General features: G+C 42.5%; 1 protein-coding gene across 19 annotated transcripts in view; it reads right to left on the reverse strand.

The window, feature by feature from the left end:
* The window catches only part of Dido1 (death inducer-obliterator 1), a 58,821-nt gene that overhangs the window by 25,860 nt on the left and 15,929 nt on the right, over positions 1 to 17,032 (reverse strand). For 6 of the 19 annotated variants that reach the window (XM_006976062.4, XM_042276934.2, XM_006976061.4 and 3 more), the window contains exons 2-7: positions 9,973 to 10,163; positions 7,964 to 8,075; positions 6,408 to 7,239; positions 5,184 to 5,505; positions 2,460 to 2,672; positions 873 to 1,101 (exon numbers count right to left, since the gene is read on the reverse strand). In XM_006976062.4, the coding sequence (XP_006976124.3) occupies positions 873 to 1,101; positions 2,460 to 2,672; positions 5,184 to 5,505; positions 6,408 to 7,237 (1,594 nt within the window). In that variant the 5' untranslated portion in view covers positions 7,238 to 7,239; positions 7,964 to 8,075; positions 9,973 to 10,163. Of the gene's footprint in view, positions 1 to 333; positions 611 to 872; positions 1,102 to 2,459; positions 2,673 to 5,183; positions 5,506 to 6,407; positions 7,240 to 7,963; positions 8,076 to 9,972; positions 10,164 to 11,143; positions 11,328 to 17,032 lie in introns of those variants that run through there. The other 13 variants (XM_042276938.2, XM_042276939.2, XM_042276936.2 and 10 more) reach the window with 7 other exon arrangements.

The following is a 17,032-nucleotide window of genomic DNA, read 5'->3' on the forward strand; positions in this document are numbered from 1 at the left end:
CTATCTGGGGCTAAGGATGAGCAGAGATGGACAAAACACTATCAAGAAAACAACCAAAAATTCACTTGAAACCATTGTACAAAGGGTGTACCTTGAGAAGTAGGGGGCTATGAGACAAGAATGGCTCCATATTTTTGTGATCTAATCTGGGGTTTCGAAAATTTACTCAAACTACTGCCATTTCAATTATATGAAATCTGGATCAGACTAATAATCTAAACATCTAAAAGTAATCTGGACGCCACTAACCACAATTCTCCCCTTGATGAGAACACTGCCCTAGTGTAAAGGTCAACATGATTACTCACCATGGGGTCTGAGCTGCAACAAATATGACCTTCAAAATGTGAACTTGTTTATTATGTAGGTATGTAGTATGTGAAATAGACACAAGCAAATTATCTACCTGTCCTTTCTTAGCTCCTGAAAAATCGATTTTGCTATAGAAGAGCAGTGATGACTTCATGTGCAGAAATAGGTAATGTGGAAAAATTCCTCATGGTTTATGCATGGCTGTTCTGTGAGGAACTGGTGCTTGCACAGTACTGAGCCTGGAGTCTGAACAGTGATGTAGTCCCATCTTGAGAGCAGTGCAAATACTTACCAAAGCCTGAAACTGAAATAAGAAATTGCCTCCAATGTGAGACTCTCAGTATCGAGGCCTACTCAGCTCTTTAGGAAACACCCTCAGAAGCTCCACAGGCTAGTCAGGAACACTGGGGTCCAGAGGCATCTTGGTATTTGTTTCAGTTTGGCCGTGAGCTGCTGGCTACCAGCAGCACCAGAATACCAGGACTCCAGTCCTAGATAGCCCCAGCAGCCATCCAGATGATGGGAGGGGCCTGGGAAGCCAGCCTTTGGGTGATACGTACATTTACTCAATAGGGTGGGTGAGAGTGCAGTGGGCTTCTCAGACTTCTCAGGCTTCTCTGGCTTCACAGCATTGTAGTTGTGGTCACTTGCCCAGGATGGTGTGGTGCTTTCAAAGGTTATCTCCTTCCCTGAAGTTTCACTCCTAGGAGCCACCATCACTTTCTTCACTGGGTTTTCTTTTTTCTCTGAAGCTAGTCTCTTGTGCACAGAAGAGATTTTAATCCCCGCCTGGATAATCAGTGAAATCCCAATTATTAAGGTCTGAAATGATACTTTTGCTTCAAAGACCCATTAGAGGTATGATACTGCCTTTATTTTAATATCTGAAGACCCTTCACACAAGCTGAGCAGAATTTGTGATTCCATATGGTTACGTCTACACATCCAATAACCCTTAGCATTCCCATGAAACATGTGTAATGTGTAGGTTCCTGACCCAGATCTGTCCCGTAACCTAGCTGAGGCATGAACCAGCCAAGATAAAAGCAGCATGAACCCCTCTCAGCAAGACAAGCTAAAAACAAAATGAAAAGGGCCTGCATATGGGCATTAGGACCTGTAGAGAACAAATGATATTTGCATTTCCTGTGGAAAATCTGCCCACTGGAAAACTGTGGCCAGACCCCAATGCTCTGTACTATTACCCTCACACTGCATAGAGTAACTACTTTTCTGGGAGTAAGATCCAAGATGACAGGCTTTGGAAGAAAAAAAAAGTTATCTAGCCAGGCTTGATGGCACAGGTCTGTAATCCTAGCTGAGTGGGAGGATAAAAGAAGAAAACCAAGTTCAAGACCTGACTGGGTAGGCTACAGAACTTCCTTTAAAATAAAGGAAACACTCTCCCCAAGGCATATGTAGAAATCTAAGAATGCCAGGTGGTGGTGGCACATGCCTTTAATCCCAGGACTTGGGGAGGATGAGGCAGGCAGGTATCTGTGAGTTTGAGGCCAGCCTGGTCTACAGAGCAAGTTCCAGGACGGCCAGGGCTGTTACACAGAGAAACCCTGTCTTGAAAAATCAAAAGACAGAAATCATAAGACTATTTGCATGCTAGGCATTCTACCACTGTGTTAGCCTATACAAGACACAGAGCCTTGCCCAGAACCCATGTCCTTCTTTAAGTGCCAAGTGGACTTTGCACAAGGCTCTGTGTGGTACACATTCTGAGGTCTTGGTTCTTCATAAAAAAAGAAAAAAAGAAGAAGAAAAAAGCCACATAGGCCAGGTGGTGGTGGTGCTTGCCTTTAATCCCAGCACTCAGGAGGCAGAAGCCGGAAGATCTCTGAGTTTGAGACCAGCCTGGTCTACAGAACTAGTTCCAGGACAGCCAAAGCTATATAGTGAGACCCTGGGGGGGGGGGGGGGTTGAGAAAGGGGGAAAAAAACCACATGCTTGCTTGTTTTACTGTATTCTAATCCCTCAGCAAATGAGGAAGAGATAAGGAAATTGTAATCTAGATTTTACTGATAACTGTTGCTCCCTGCACTTCTCATGCACACAGAAACAAATCTATAAAGAGCACTTTCAAACACTTCTTGTTTCAATTTTTCAACTGTCCTGAAGGTGACTTTGGTCAGCTTACCTGAACACTGCATTTTGGAAGATTGAACTTTTCTGGCTTCATCTTGACCTTTTCCTTGGGTTTTGGTTTTTGTTCTTTACCTGAACTTAGAAATCTCATGGTAGCTGCAGCGTGTTTGAGAATGCAGTCATTACTGCAGTACACTGAATCAGGCTGTGCTACATTGGAACACCCAGGGCCAATGCACTTAGCAGCACCAGGAGCCTCTATGACCTGCAGAATGAAACAGGTGACTTCAGACAATGTACGTACTGACACTAGTAGTGAGTGCTCTGACATTGAGTGAGTGACGGCATTGATGGTTACTTGATTGTGACACTAGCAGTATTTTTTGTTTGTTTGTATGGTTTTTGAGAGGGTGTCTCACTATTAAATTATGGCTGGCCTGAAATTTGCTATGCAGCCCTGGCTGGCCTTGAACTCAGAGATCTACCTGCTTATGCCTCCCCAGTGCTAGGACTAAAAGTGTGTATCACTATGGCTGACTCTAACAATATTTTTGATAGGAATAAAAATCTATTCTTTTTATTTGTTAGCTGTGCATGATGGCACAATCTTTAATACAATTAATTCTAGCACTTGGGAAAGGAAGGTTGAAGATTCCCAAGTTCTAGGCCAGCCTAGGCTACATAGTAAGACCCTGTCCTTGTTTATGTGAACTATACAAACCCATTTCCCCCTTAACTATCCCAGCAAGCCCTACATACATGAGAGCTTCAGATCAACATGCCCTCTACAGAAAACATGTGCAGGTCCCAAATGATACCAAGAGTCAGAGCAGGGTTGGAAATATGGCTTGGAATGCTTTTACAGAAGACCATGTCAGGGAACTCATCACTGCCTACAAGTTTAGACTTCTGACCTCTGAGGGCACCTGCACTGTATACATACACATTAATGTGTAGACATACACATTAAAAATAAAACATTATGAAAAAAGTAAAAATGTTTATTTAAAGAGGTATAAATTATGCTAAAAATTTTTACTGTGTGTGTATGTGTGTGTGTGTGTGTGTGTGTGTGTGTGTGTATAGGTACACACATGTGTACAGTTGAGGTCAGGACAACTTTCAGGAGTCAGTTCCTTCCTTTTATCATGTGATAACTCAGGTCATCAGTTTAATGGCAGGCGGCATTACTCAATGAGCCATCTCAGAGGCTCAGGTGAAAATTCCTTTATGTGTATGGGTGTTCTGCCTACAGGTGTGTCTTTCTACATGTAGTGGCACAGAAGACAAAAGAGGGCATCCAATTCCCTAACATCTGAGTTACAGATGGGAGTGAGTCACCATGTGGGTACTATGAATTGAACCCAGATCCTCTAGAAGAGCAACTAGTGTTCTTAATCATTGAGCTACCTTTCAAGGCACCCAGGAGAAAGAAAAAGTCTCCTAATGAAGTCTTGGCTGGCCTGGAACTCACTATATAGACCAGGAAAGCCTTGAACTCATATTGCCTTCAGAATGTGGGCTCTGCCACACCCAGCTCTCAGGTGAAAAATTCTTAAAAGAAAAAATGTGCCATTTCCTAAAAGAGAAGAGATCCAGTTGGTTTTGAAGAAAGGCAGCCCTAATTTTGGGTGGTGGTAATACAGCCAAAAGACACAGGATACCCAATTAAACATGCATTTTGGATAAATAGTGACCATTGACACCATTAAGTTTGCAGTATGTCAGAAAGACTGACTGGAACATATGCCTGACAGTTTGAGAGCCCCCAGAGAGGGTCATCTCTAGCTACCTTCTCATGAGATCACAGCCCCAGCCAAGCTGAAGCCTTGGAAAAAACTCTGTGCCCCTTAGGGGTCAGGGCTCTGTACCAGGATCTGAGCCATGGAGACTAGAAGTGGAATTTTAAGCTAAGTCTGTAGCAGCAGCAGAAACAACACATATGGATGTCTCCGCTTACAACTTCTAATGTTATGTTGACGGAAAAGCTAAGTACACATTAACATGTCCCTTACACTGATTCAGGCAATATTTAACATAGTTGCTTTTCTTCTACCAAATCTAAGTTTACACAGAATAAAATTCAGGCCATGTCTAACATACTGGCAATAAAAATATCAAACTGACAACTTCCTTTAATAAATGGTGCTAACAGCACCACATTTTCATCTTGCAGCACACAATGAATGCTAAGGCAGTGACATTCTAGACTCTACACCTACTGGGGGGCAGGCTATGAAGGTTAAGGATCCAAAATGAAAATGCACATAATAGTGGCACTCCTCATGAGAAATGCAATGCAGACGTTGAGAAGAGATAGCTCTCCTTAGCAGCAGAGACTGTTAGTTTTACTTGGTTTATGGGAAATATGAACATCATGGTCTGTAACAAGATGCTAAGGGGAATGCAAGTCACCTTTCTCTCAATAATTCTGAGCACTCAAAACATGTAATCCCAAGCACAGGTCAACAGCACTCTGGAGAGATGGGTATTTTTCCCTTGAAAGCTCCATTAGAGCATGTTGGTGGTATATACCTAAGGCAGAGGGTCACAAACTGGAGGCCAACCTGAGTGACAAAATGTGTGCAAAAATGCCATTAAGCTGATACAAGATGGAAGCAATAGCAGGATGCGCCTTTGCAGGGCTCAGACCCAGACGAGATACAGTATCTGTCCCCACAAAATACCTAACTATTCCAAAGGAAAGGTACCTTCCTAATCTTGGTATCAGCAGTAAGCCTGACATTTGTGCCTGCCACGGCAGACAGATACTTACAGGCTGGAATATCTTGAGTTTTTTCTTGCCGCTGGGGTTTGCCGCCTTTTCAATTCTACCCTTTATCCCCTGGTCTTCACCAGACTTCTGTTCTACTATCCCTATACTTGTACAGTCTGTGCCGTCAGCACCTATAGGTCTGCACCCAGGGTCCTGCTCATCAGAGGCACTGGCATTGGTTTCATCCTGCACTTGCAAAATGGTGCAATTTGGGCAGATGTAGTCTTCCCCATTCCTTTCCAGGAGCCGCCCTCGGGCCTCAGAAATACCCACACAGTCTCCATGGAACCACTCCTCACATCGATCACAGCAGATCATAAACCTGAAATGGGAAGATTATGTAGTTACGTCTAACATATTACCAAGTCAAACTTTTAACATTTCATTATGAAAAACATGCAAATAAAGTAAAAATAGGAAATCAGAACGAAAACACCCATGTGCCCTTCCTTTTGTTACCAGTATTCCAAATCTGCTTCATATTTTTTCTTTTCTATTTACTTATTTTTTGAGACAGAGTTTCTCATGTCTCAAACTCTCTATGTAGCCAAGGATGATCTTGAATTTCTGATTCTCCTGCCTCTACAGAAAGCTGAGATTACAGGTATATGCCACCTCACCATTTTATGAGGCACTGGAAATCAAACCCAGGGCTTCATGCATGGTAAGCAAGCACTCTACCTACTGAGCTACATCCTCAGTCCCTCATCTTTTGGATGGACCACTTGAGGAGTGAACTAGAGGCTTCAGAGTGTCTCTATGCAGCAGCAGCAGCAGCTTCATCTCCTATATAACCCCACTAGGATGCCCCATCACCACTTGGCAGCCAACTCAAGCAAAGGACCACACTGGATGCAGTCATATCCTGAGTAACACTCTTCCATTGGATCTTTGGGACAACAGATGGTTCTCACCTATCTACAGTGTCCACTGGTTTTACATGGCTTGAGAGACTGAGGCAGTGAGCTTTTCATCTCATGCTGGACACTTTATACACAAGTGACCATATGTGACTGCCACAGTGGAGGCGGTGCTCGAGGCAGTCCACATATATGCACTCCTTTTGTTTCTTTTTTCATAGGACTCATTCATCCTTTTTCAATAAACCAAATGCTTGGCAAGCCCAGCATTAAGCTCCTTTGCATCAAAGCAAACAGGAGTCCGCTCACTGTCTCCATCCCTTGGCTCTCTGAAAATGGGCACAAGTTCCCTCCCCCCACCTACCTGTTGTTATGAGGCTGGCGGCAGATGCAGTACAGGGCATTGGGGTCGTAAACCTCACACTCAGGCTTTGGTTTGCCCACATTCCTGGGGCCTTCCTCTTTACTTCCCTGAGTTGATATCCCCTCTGACTGATTTTCTCTGTCATCTTTCTCTGACTGGGACACTGGTCCCTGACTAGCCTCAGGCTCCTGCTTACAGAGAGGTGTATTCTCATCAGCACTGCCTGTTAGGACACTCCCAGTTTCAGCAGGGTCCTCCTCTCGGCGCTTCTTCCGCAGGCGATTCTGAATGCCTCTCAGAGGCCTCTCCACAGGTTCTTGTTCTCGCTTTCTTCGAAGGCGGTTCTGAAGTTCCTTCAAAGTAAGGCCATCGCTGTCACTGTCAGAGGTGTCTTCTTCCTCATCACCTCCTTTTGCCTTTTCGGAAGAGGCAGGATGTTCCTTCCCTGAGGAGCCAGGTGCAGGGCCACTTCTAATCTCAGAACTACTCTCCACGCTCCCCTCCGAGGCTGTTTCTACATCAGTGACCGTGGAGGATGTGGGTTCACTGGAATCCTCCAGGGAGACTGGCACACTCTTTCTTCCTCGGCGGCGAACTGTGGTAAGGAATTCTTCTACCCTCTCAGTACGCTTTGGCTGCCGTCCGCTGCGGCGCAGGGAGAGGCTATGCTGCTGTGGTGGCTGCTCACTGGGGTCTACCTCGGTGTCTCCTGCACCCTCACGTTTGGCAATCGTGGTTCTTCGAAATCCCCAGGTTTTCTTGAACTCTTTACTGGTGGGTTTGATAGCCTTGGGTGCTTCGTCATTGCTCAGGTGCCCTTTATCATCCATACCTAATGAGAAAAGGCAATCACACTGTGACCAACAAGCTACAAACCCACCACACCATGTAGTCTTGGATGGCATACCAGGGGTGCCCCTTACCAACAGTGGCAAGATAGGACATTTTCTTAGAGGAGCAGAACTGCACATAAACTTAATGCTTCTGATCACTGTTTCCTATGGTGTGTATGTGAGGTAACTTATAGAGGCCATACCATTCTCAAGGCACTATGTGTAGTGTCAGGCTGCTCATGACCATCAATGAGCACAAGGCACATGGTGTGTGCCACATCTGGGCCTATCCACTGAAGTCTGGCCATGTCTGGCCAGGGCTTTGGCCCTGGCTTTTTTAGTTTCATCTAGGGCCTAGACTGGGAAGGACAGGGTCTGGAAAATAGAACCAACTGAGCATGGAGTAACTCTTGTGGACACCTAGTAAGAACTGCCACCCAGATTCCTGACCACAGTTTAGTCTGCCTGTACCTACTGATCTAAGTAAACAACAGCTTCAAGGTATATTCCTCCCAAGTATCCCCATGTCTGTATCCCTCCCTAAGGTCTTGCTATTACTATGTGGCAAAGGTCTGCTTTAAACTTGTGGCGACCTTCATGCCTTAGCATCCCAAGTGCTGAGACTATAACATATACCACCACACACTCAGGTCTTTCCATTTCTCTCTAAAAGATGAAATTTTCATTGTTGCTTAAAATGACAAAATTGGAAAAGGTATATACCTTGAGAATTCTTTTCCTAGCTGTCCAGGCTTTAATAGCATTTAAATGCTAGTGATGAATGATTTTATTGCACGGTCCATCTTAGGGAAAGGAGTGGTATTAAACGAAAACCCTAAAAATGCAAAACACAGAAAACTTAAAATTATTAGTACCCTAAATATTGTTTTCCTTCCTAGTAGTTTAGTAAATAGTTGTCACTCAGCTACAGAGGCTGCCTAGCACTGATATTTACCACCCTCTAACCTTGACCTTTAGGTCTTGTGAAGCTGTTGAGTAAATAATCACTTCTTTAGTCACCTTAGGTGACCTTCTCTAAAATGGTAAAAGTCAGAACTCAACTAAGTCAGCACAGCTCCTCAGACTGCCTAGACACCAAGGACAGAAACAATGGCATTAAACTGCTGTTACTCAAGAGGAGGGGCTGGCCTCATAAGCCTGAGGTGTGCTCCATTTTATCTTTTGGAGATAGTGTCTCACTATGTAACTGACTGGCCTAGAACTTGCTATGTAGACCAGGCTTGTGTTGATACTGTGTTCCCCAAAGTATTGTGCACCCTAATAAACTTATCTGGGGTCAGAGAACAGAACAACCACTAGATATAGAGGCCAGAAAATGGTGGCACACACGCCTTTAATCCTAGCATTCCAGAGGCAGAGATCCATTTGGATCTCTGTGAGTTCAAAGTCACACTGGAAACAGCTAGGCGTAGTAACAAGAGCCTTTAATCCCAGGAAATGATGGCAAAAAGCAGAAAGGTATATTAGGTGTGAAAACCAGGAACTAGAACTGGTTAAGCTTTTAGGCTTTTGAGCAGCAGTTCAGCTGAGATTCATTCTGGATGAGGACTTAAAGGCTTCCAGTTTGAGGAAACAGGATCAGCTGAGGAATTGGTGAGGTGAGGTTAGCTCTGGCTTGTTCTGCTTCTCTGATCTTCCAGCATTCACCCCAACACCTGGCTCCAGGTTTGTTTTTATTAATAAGACTCTTTAAGATTCATGCTACACAGGCTGGCCTTGAACTCAAAAGATCCACCTGCCTCTGCCTCCCCACTGCTGAAATTAAAGACATCATCACCATGCCCACCTAGTGTATTCCTTTTAAATAAACATAACTAGGGATGGAGAGATGTTCAGCAGCTAAGAGCACTGGCTACTCTTCAGAACCTGAGCTTAAGTCCCAGGATCCACAAGAGAGCTAATAACTTATTCTACCCTCAGCCCCTCTGGCCTTTGTTGGCACTGCATACACATGGTACACAACCATGCAAAATGTCCATACACATAAAAGTTAAAAATTCTACAAATTATAAAAAAATTAAATACACAGAGCTGAGTAAATATCAAACTGTGCCTCCTATAGTGGCTTGTTCATTCAAGTTAGGAAATTTGGGGGAGAGAAGTATGGTCTTGCTGTTTATGCAAAACAAGTTTTGTACCAAAACATTTTTAAACTACTCTATTTTACCACTGAGCCATACTCCAGACACAGGCTGAAGCAAGACAGCTGCATCCTAACTTCAGGCAATACTGCATCTCTACTCAGAGTGCAGTCTAGGGGCCACCCTGTCCAGCCTTCCTAAGAAGTCCTCCAGCCCAGAGCCCAGAAGGCAACTCCACTTTTCCTCTACAAAATTGTTTTCTCGTGCTGGGAGGTGGTGGCAGATGCCTTTAATCCCAGCACTCAGGAGGCAGAGGCAAGCCTGGACTACAGAGTGAGTTCCAGGACAGGCTCCAAAGCTACACAAAGAAACCCTGTCTCAAAAAAACAAAAACAAAAAACAAACAAATAAAAAATTATTTTCTCATCAGACAGAAACTACACAATTAAGGTTTACAAACTGATAATATAGCCAAAGTGAAAACAAAGAAACAACGAGTCAAATTCTTAACAATGGCCATTCATTAAACAAAGCTGTGCTCAAGAGTATAAAATCTGATACTTTAGATTATTAAAAACACATATAAATGCTACATTATGCTAATTTCTTTATACAAATAATGCCACTTACCTGTCCCTAAACTGAAAGCTTGGAAATCTTTGGCTGAGAAATCTTACATATAACAATAAACCTGGGAACCAGGTCCAGCTGATAGCCAAGTCTCACCACACCTTTCTTTGTCAGTCTCAGCTCATCAGTGAGAAGATTCTGGAGCTTCCAACAACCAAAGGGACAGTGTGGACTGCTTCCTGAGCAAGCTCCTAGAGGAAAGGGAAAACATGTTACAGATCTGTGCAACTGTGATTAAACCACACGCCAACAACCAAGAAAAAGTAAATCTACTCTGAGAGTGACCTACAAAGATACCTGAAGAATAGGGAAGTAGTGATAATGGTGTACTCTGAAAGAAGGAGCCACCCAGGCAAGAGTCAAAGGCAAGGTAAGAAGAAGGCACAGGGCATCAGGTACTTCTGAACTCAATTAAGAGCCTATCATGAAGCAGACCCAGCACAAAGAAACACAACACTGAGAGGAGAAAACAAAAAGTGGCAAGCCTGAACAACAAAATTATATAATTGTTTTTAAAAATCTTAACAGTAGCCGGGCGGCGGTGGCACACGCCTTTAATCCCAGCACTCGGGAGGCAGAGCCAAGTGGATCTCTGTGAGTTCGAGGCCAGCCTGGACTACCAAGTGAGTCCCAGGAAAGGCGCAAAGCTACACAGAGAAACCCTGTCTCGAAAAACCAAAAAAAAAAAAAAAATCTTAACAGTATAGAAGTATCATAAGTTAATTTAAAAATCTAAGAAATTTAGAGGACTAAATTTATATTTACTAAACATCAATGTGATATGGTTATCTATGTATATCTGAGAGCCAGGCAGGGTGGTACATATCTGTAATCCCAGCACACAGAGGCTGAAGCAGACAGAAGATCATGAGTTACAGAGGTCTGGGCTACACAGGAGACTGCTTCAATCCAAAATAAGTAAATAAATAATCATTTTAATTTTGCCCAATCTTCCTGGTAAGGTCCTAACTAATGACAATGTTTTCTGGCTCTATCTTAAAAAAGCAGAATACCTTTCACCCCCACCCCACCCCACCCCCAACTTCCAAACCAGCCCTCTCCTTTCCTCTTTCATACAACCATAATATAAACACTCTCTCCAGATGCCTTTGTTTCTAGCCAGTCTTTTAAACTACAAGGGCCAAAGCCAGCAATTCTGAGCAGAACTCACCTCTTAACTCCTCTCTCTACCTGGCTCCAACTGCTTTCCAGCTAACTGTGGTCTCCCTAGTGACCCAAGACAAAGAGCAAACATTCCATGTGTCCTTAAAGTGACAATGACCTTTTAGACCTCACGTCCAATCCATGTAGCTATAAGGAGGTGTCACTATAGCTTCTATCACATGGAAGGCTAGCCAAAAAAAAAAAAAAAAAAAAATCAACTTCCAGAGTTCAGAAACTACTGGCTGGACCAGGTCACAGAACCTGGGTTGATTGAATCTATGTAGCACCTCAAAAACTAAACAGATGCCATGTGGGGGTGGAACAAGCCTTTAATCCCAGCACTCAGGAGACAGAGGCAGACAGATCTCTGTGAGTTTGAGGCAAACCTGGGCTACAGAGTGAGTTCCAGGAAAGGCACAAAGCTACACAGAGAAACCCTGTCTCCAAAACGAAACAAACAAACAACAAAACTAAACAGACAACAAAACAAGAAGTCAGAAACTGTTTCTTAGAGTAAAATGGAAACACCTTTATAACACCGAGTACTTATAAAGACAAAAACAACAACAACAACAACAAACAACAAAAACCCTCACAATAATCTCAGGAATGAAAAGCATTTTAAAAGATTCAATTTATAGGGATTGAAGGGATGGTTCAGCAATTAAGAGCATTTGTTGCTTTTGCAGAGGACCTGGGTTTGGTCCCTAGTACCTACAACTCCAGTTCCAGAGTATCCCCAGAAAATCTAACACCCTCATTTGTTTGACTTCCACGGGCAACAGGCACATATGTGGTGCGCTGACATACTTGCAGACAGAACACTCACACACATGAAACAACTTAAAAAGAATTTCTTTTAAAGATTCAATTCATACATGAGAGTTTGCTGGTAGTAGGTGTCTATCATGGATTAGATGCCCAACATTGGAGTATAAAGCACAGGTTAACCTGAAGAATAAACATGTTTCTAAGTATTTAGAATACTCCTGAATATTAAGAAGCAAAAATGTAGTTATTTCTGCTAAGTAGAATAAGACAGAAGTCATTCATAATAGATTATTCTGTATTTGAAAATTTTTTCGTAACTCTGCCAATGCAGAAAACTACTAAAAATTCAGTTTGTGAAATAAAAGCACATAATGTATCAAGGCAAAAGTACAAACAAAATAAAACCTATCATAAGGTATAAGTAAAAAATAGTGTTGGCGCCTTGCACCACAGCAACAGGCATGTGATTCTCAGTAGTGAAGGGATAGGGAGGATAGGAGAAAGGCTAGTTCAGGGCCAACCTCAGTTATATAAGGAGACCATTTTATAAAACTAAGTAAGAGCTGTAGCTATAGCACAGTAAGAACACTTGCCTAGAGTGCACAAGGTCCTGGGTACCAAGCCTAGCATCACCAAAGAATAAGCAAAAAATTGTGTTACATTTCTAACTCAAATTAGTATATAGTTCTGCACACTACACAGCACAGTCCATATAAAAAGTGGCCATGAAATTGTAATCATATCATATTAACAGTTTCTCCCCAAAGAAGAAAAAAGTGACCATTTCTGAGTGCACTAAAGTTACAATTAATTTTCTACATTTCTTTTTTTTTTTTTTTTTTTTTTTTTTTGGTTTTTCGAGACAGGGTTTCTCTGTGTAGCTTTGCGCCTTTCCTGGAACTCACTTGGTAGCCCAGGCTGGCCTCGAACTCACAAAGATCCGCCTGCCTCTGCCTCCCGAGTGCTGGGATTAAAGGCGTGCGCCACCAACGCCCGGCTGCTAATTTTCTACATTTCTAAGCAGTGCACAATCTCTGTCAGTCTCTTTCTGAGCAGGGTCTGATTCTAGGCCAAGATGCCCTAGAGCTCGTGGTAATCCTACTGTCTTTTTAGTCTTCCCCTGAATGCTATAATTAAAGGTGTGAGACACTAAACCAGATACTTATAAAGGGCATTTTCCCAGCCTCTCAGCTAAAACCCACTGTTTCCTATTAACCAGAAGTACAGATTATACAATGAAATTACAGCATTAAAATTTTACGTAGGGGTAATGTTTTTTACTCAGTGGGATACATGTTTTGTAAGCATGAGAACCCAAGTTCAAATCTCCAGCACCTACACAGAAAGCTTGGTATGGCTGCATGTACTACAATGGTAACCCCAACATTAGAAAGTGCTCAGAAAGGCAGATCCTGAACACTTGATGGCCACAGTCTAGCTAAAATGCCAACCTTCCAGTTCAGTGAGACTCTGTCTTAAGGAAATAATGTAGAAAGCAACAGAGTAAGACACAGAATGCCAGGCACACAGGCATGCATATTCACATGTACACACCATACACATATAATCTCAGTATTCAAGGGGAGCAGATATGAGGACTGTAGCAAAATCAAGGACGACATGTTTCTTGTCCTCAAAAAAAAAAGAGCTACCATTTCTCAAAAGTGCTGCTAGGGACAGAGCTTCCAAAGATTCAATACCAACTACATGCTGAAGAGTGGCAGCAGAAACAGGGTATATGGCTGACACTCGTAGATGGTAGGTTTCAAAACTTTTAGTCTCAGCAAAATACACTCTGAGGACTCCAACGAGCTTTTGTTTATGTGGAATGTATTGCTATTTCTGAAAAGTCATTTATTAAAAGTCCATTATACTTATTTTTTTTTTGTTATTTTCAAAATCACACAAGCATTAAGAATGGTAGTATTTATTTTTGCAGCTCTCTGGCTTAACAAGATAACAGGATTTCCAAATATGCTTCTGCCTTGTATGGATTTGAGTGAACTCTATGAAGAAAGTCTCACCTTACAGAAGCATGTCATTCATTTTACATAGTTGTGGATGTTCTTTGAAACCACACCAAATCAACAGCAGCAGTCTCAAAAATCAGCAGCGCTGTGGACTCTAATGCCTCTAATCAAGGTCTCTTACTTTCTTGTATTAACCCACTGGCCTGTCTGGCACTATATGAGTCTTTTACCCAACTTGCATCTTCTGACCACATACACATGGGTCATTTAGAAAGCACTAGAGCACAGAATCTCATGCTGAGTTAGAGAAGAAAGGCATCTGTAACAGCTTGGATTGCCTCAGTAATGTTTAAATAACTGGAAAGCTATCAAGCTCACAATAACAGATGTAAGCTTGCAAATTCTAATTTTCTCTTGAAAGTGCAAATTTTATGTTTATCAAGAAATCCTCAGTTGCTTTTCTTAAGACTCACATTGCCGGGTGGTGGTGGCGTACACCTTTAATCCCAGCACTCGGGAGGCAGAGGCAGGAGGATCTCTGAGTGTTCGAGGCCAGCCTGATATCCAAAGTGAGTTCCAGGAAAGGCGCAAAGCTACACAGAGAAACCCTGTCTCAAAAAAACAAAACAAAACAAAAAAGACTCACATCATTTGTATTGGAGATCATGCTTGCCTAACACTGAGCCTGACAGCTGCAGTGCCTTATCATCCAAGGAGACATCCCACAAGATGTACAAGTACCAACTCCCCATAGGAAAGTGACATAGGTATGCACCTAAGAGCTAAGCCTAATAAAAACAACATGTACAGTTTGTTCAAGGATATTAAAATTTTTTAAATTACATTTACTTTCTCTGTACATGTGCATGCACATGTCTGCTATGGCATGGGTGTGTAGAGGTCGGAGGACAACTGGCAGTAGTCACTTATCTCTTTTCACCATACAGGTTTGAAGGATCAAACTCGGGCTACTAGGCTTGGCAGCAAACACTCATCCACTGAGCCATCTTTCTTGGCTCCAAAGATGCAACCTCCAAATTCCCTTCCCATTTCCTGACTCAGCAAAACATCATTATCATTGCAAAGGAGAAATTAAGCAAAAACCAATCTCCCCAGATGTTAAAATAAAAGAGTGTGGTACATGACCTTTTAACCACTCTAATCTGAAGATTTAACAACCACTATTCTAACTGCTGTGCACTAAAGATGTCTACAGCCACAGCCATAAAACTAACTTCTTAGCTCTCAGTAGGGGCTACTTTGAAATGTGACATATGGCCACGATGAAGTGCCTATACTCACTCATGCCACAGCAAGTCCAGAAAACCAGTCATGACAGTCATGACTCTTAATACCCAAGTGTACATGCACATTTTGCCCTACTGGATGCAACATATGTTTCCAAACTTCAGTTTTCCTTGAAATAATAATCAAAACTATTTTATTTTAGACAGGCTCTCATGTAATCCAGACTGTCCTCCAGCTCCCTATGTAGCTAAAGATGCCTCTGACTTCAAATACACCTGCCTCTACCTCTTGAGTGCTGTTGGGATGCTGAGAAGACTGGCATGCTTCACCTGACTTATACAATGCTGGGGGTGAGCCCAGGGCCTGAGCACTCTACTGAATACCAACAAGAGTCCTTTAGTGTCCCCAAATTTAATTTTAAAGTAATTCTAACTTGTTAGAAATTCTATCCAGTGCTGTAATAAAGAATATTTGGCTCTAACTCAGAATTTGTTAATTCTGACAGGCTAGGCCAGTTTATCATTACTTATACTTTCTATTATTAAAGATCTTTTATATGGGAAATCTGTTAAGTAAATGGGACTTAAAAGATGCTAACCTTGTTTATAAAACATGGAAGATTATCTAAGAAAAGGCTCTTTTTAAACTAAGTTTTATTAGAATGTGCTTAGGAAATTCAGCCTGTTCAGAAATGGGAAACTGCTCTTCTCAGTAGGAGCAACTTGCTGTCCATGACTCTTACCCAGTGGGCTGCAAGGCCTGGTGCTTGTCATTGAGCCCCAAGGTCTGCAGCTGCCAAAATTTTCTTCTTCTTTTTTTTTTTTAAGATTTATTTATTTATTATGTATACAGCATGTATGACTGCAGGCCAGAAGAGGGCACCAGATCTCGTTACAGATGGTTGTGAGCCACCATGTGGTTGCTGGGAATTGAACTTAGGACCTCTGGAAGAGCAGTCAGTGCTCTTAACCTCTGAGCCATCTCTCCAGCCGCTGCCAAAATTTTCTATCACATGTGTTGATGCTTGGGCCCATGAAAGAAAATTAAGAAACCCAGTTTTTATTTCTCTCAGTGTCTACTGCTCGGCAATACAAATGTTATTTACCAAATCACATGTTATTAACTTATTCTGGTTAGGTGAAAGAAAATGAGGAAAAGTTATGAGGAAATCATACCAAAAAAAAAAAAAAAAAAAAAAAAAAAAGCCAGGAGGTGGAGGTGGTGGCGCATGCCTCTAATCCCAGCAGTTGGAAGGCAGAAGCAGGCAGAACTCTGTGAGTTTGAGGTCAGCCTGGGTCTACAGAGTAAGTACTAGGGCAGCCACGGCTACACAGAAAAACCATATCTCAAAAAAAAAAAAAAATCAACAAAAATATCCTACACAGTTATTACTGCTTTATAAAACCACGGAGACCAAACACTTGTCAAGACAAAAACCACTTTGAGGACTGATGTTGCAGCTAGGTCCCAAGCCTCTCTGTATCCCACAGATTCACTCCTTCCAGCTTCTAGTAAAAAAGTATAGGCTTTTAAATTTGGTGGCAACAGGGAGGAAATTTCAACTCTTCTCGTGGTAGCCAGGAACTAGAAACTGTGAGGCTAGCACTTGCACCAAGTCTCTTAAAGCAGCTACAAAGGGTGGGCTCCCCTCCTGCCTCTTTCACATTCCCAGAGACAGTGGGCTCTGGATAGGTACCGTGGCTCTAAGGGCACCACCAGATTACCTGCATTGATCATGATTTCTTATGCTTATCAGGAAACCCAGTACCCACAATGTACTCACAGGCTGACTACTCAACAATATGTGCACATGCACATGACTTGGAGGACCCTTTTTTAGCCTACAAGCAAAGGACATGGGAGTCCCCAGGACCTAGAGCTATTATTCACTTCCACAGCCCCAAATG

Source organism: Peromyscus maniculatus, chromosome 4, assembly GCF_049852395.1.
Source record: "Peromyscus maniculatus bairdii isolate BWxNUB_F1_BW_parent chromosome 4, HU_Pman_BW_mat_3.1, whole genome shotgun sequence".
Lineage (NCBI taxonomy): Eukaryota > Metazoa > Chordata > Mammalia > Rodentia > Cricetidae > Peromyscus > Peromyscus maniculatus.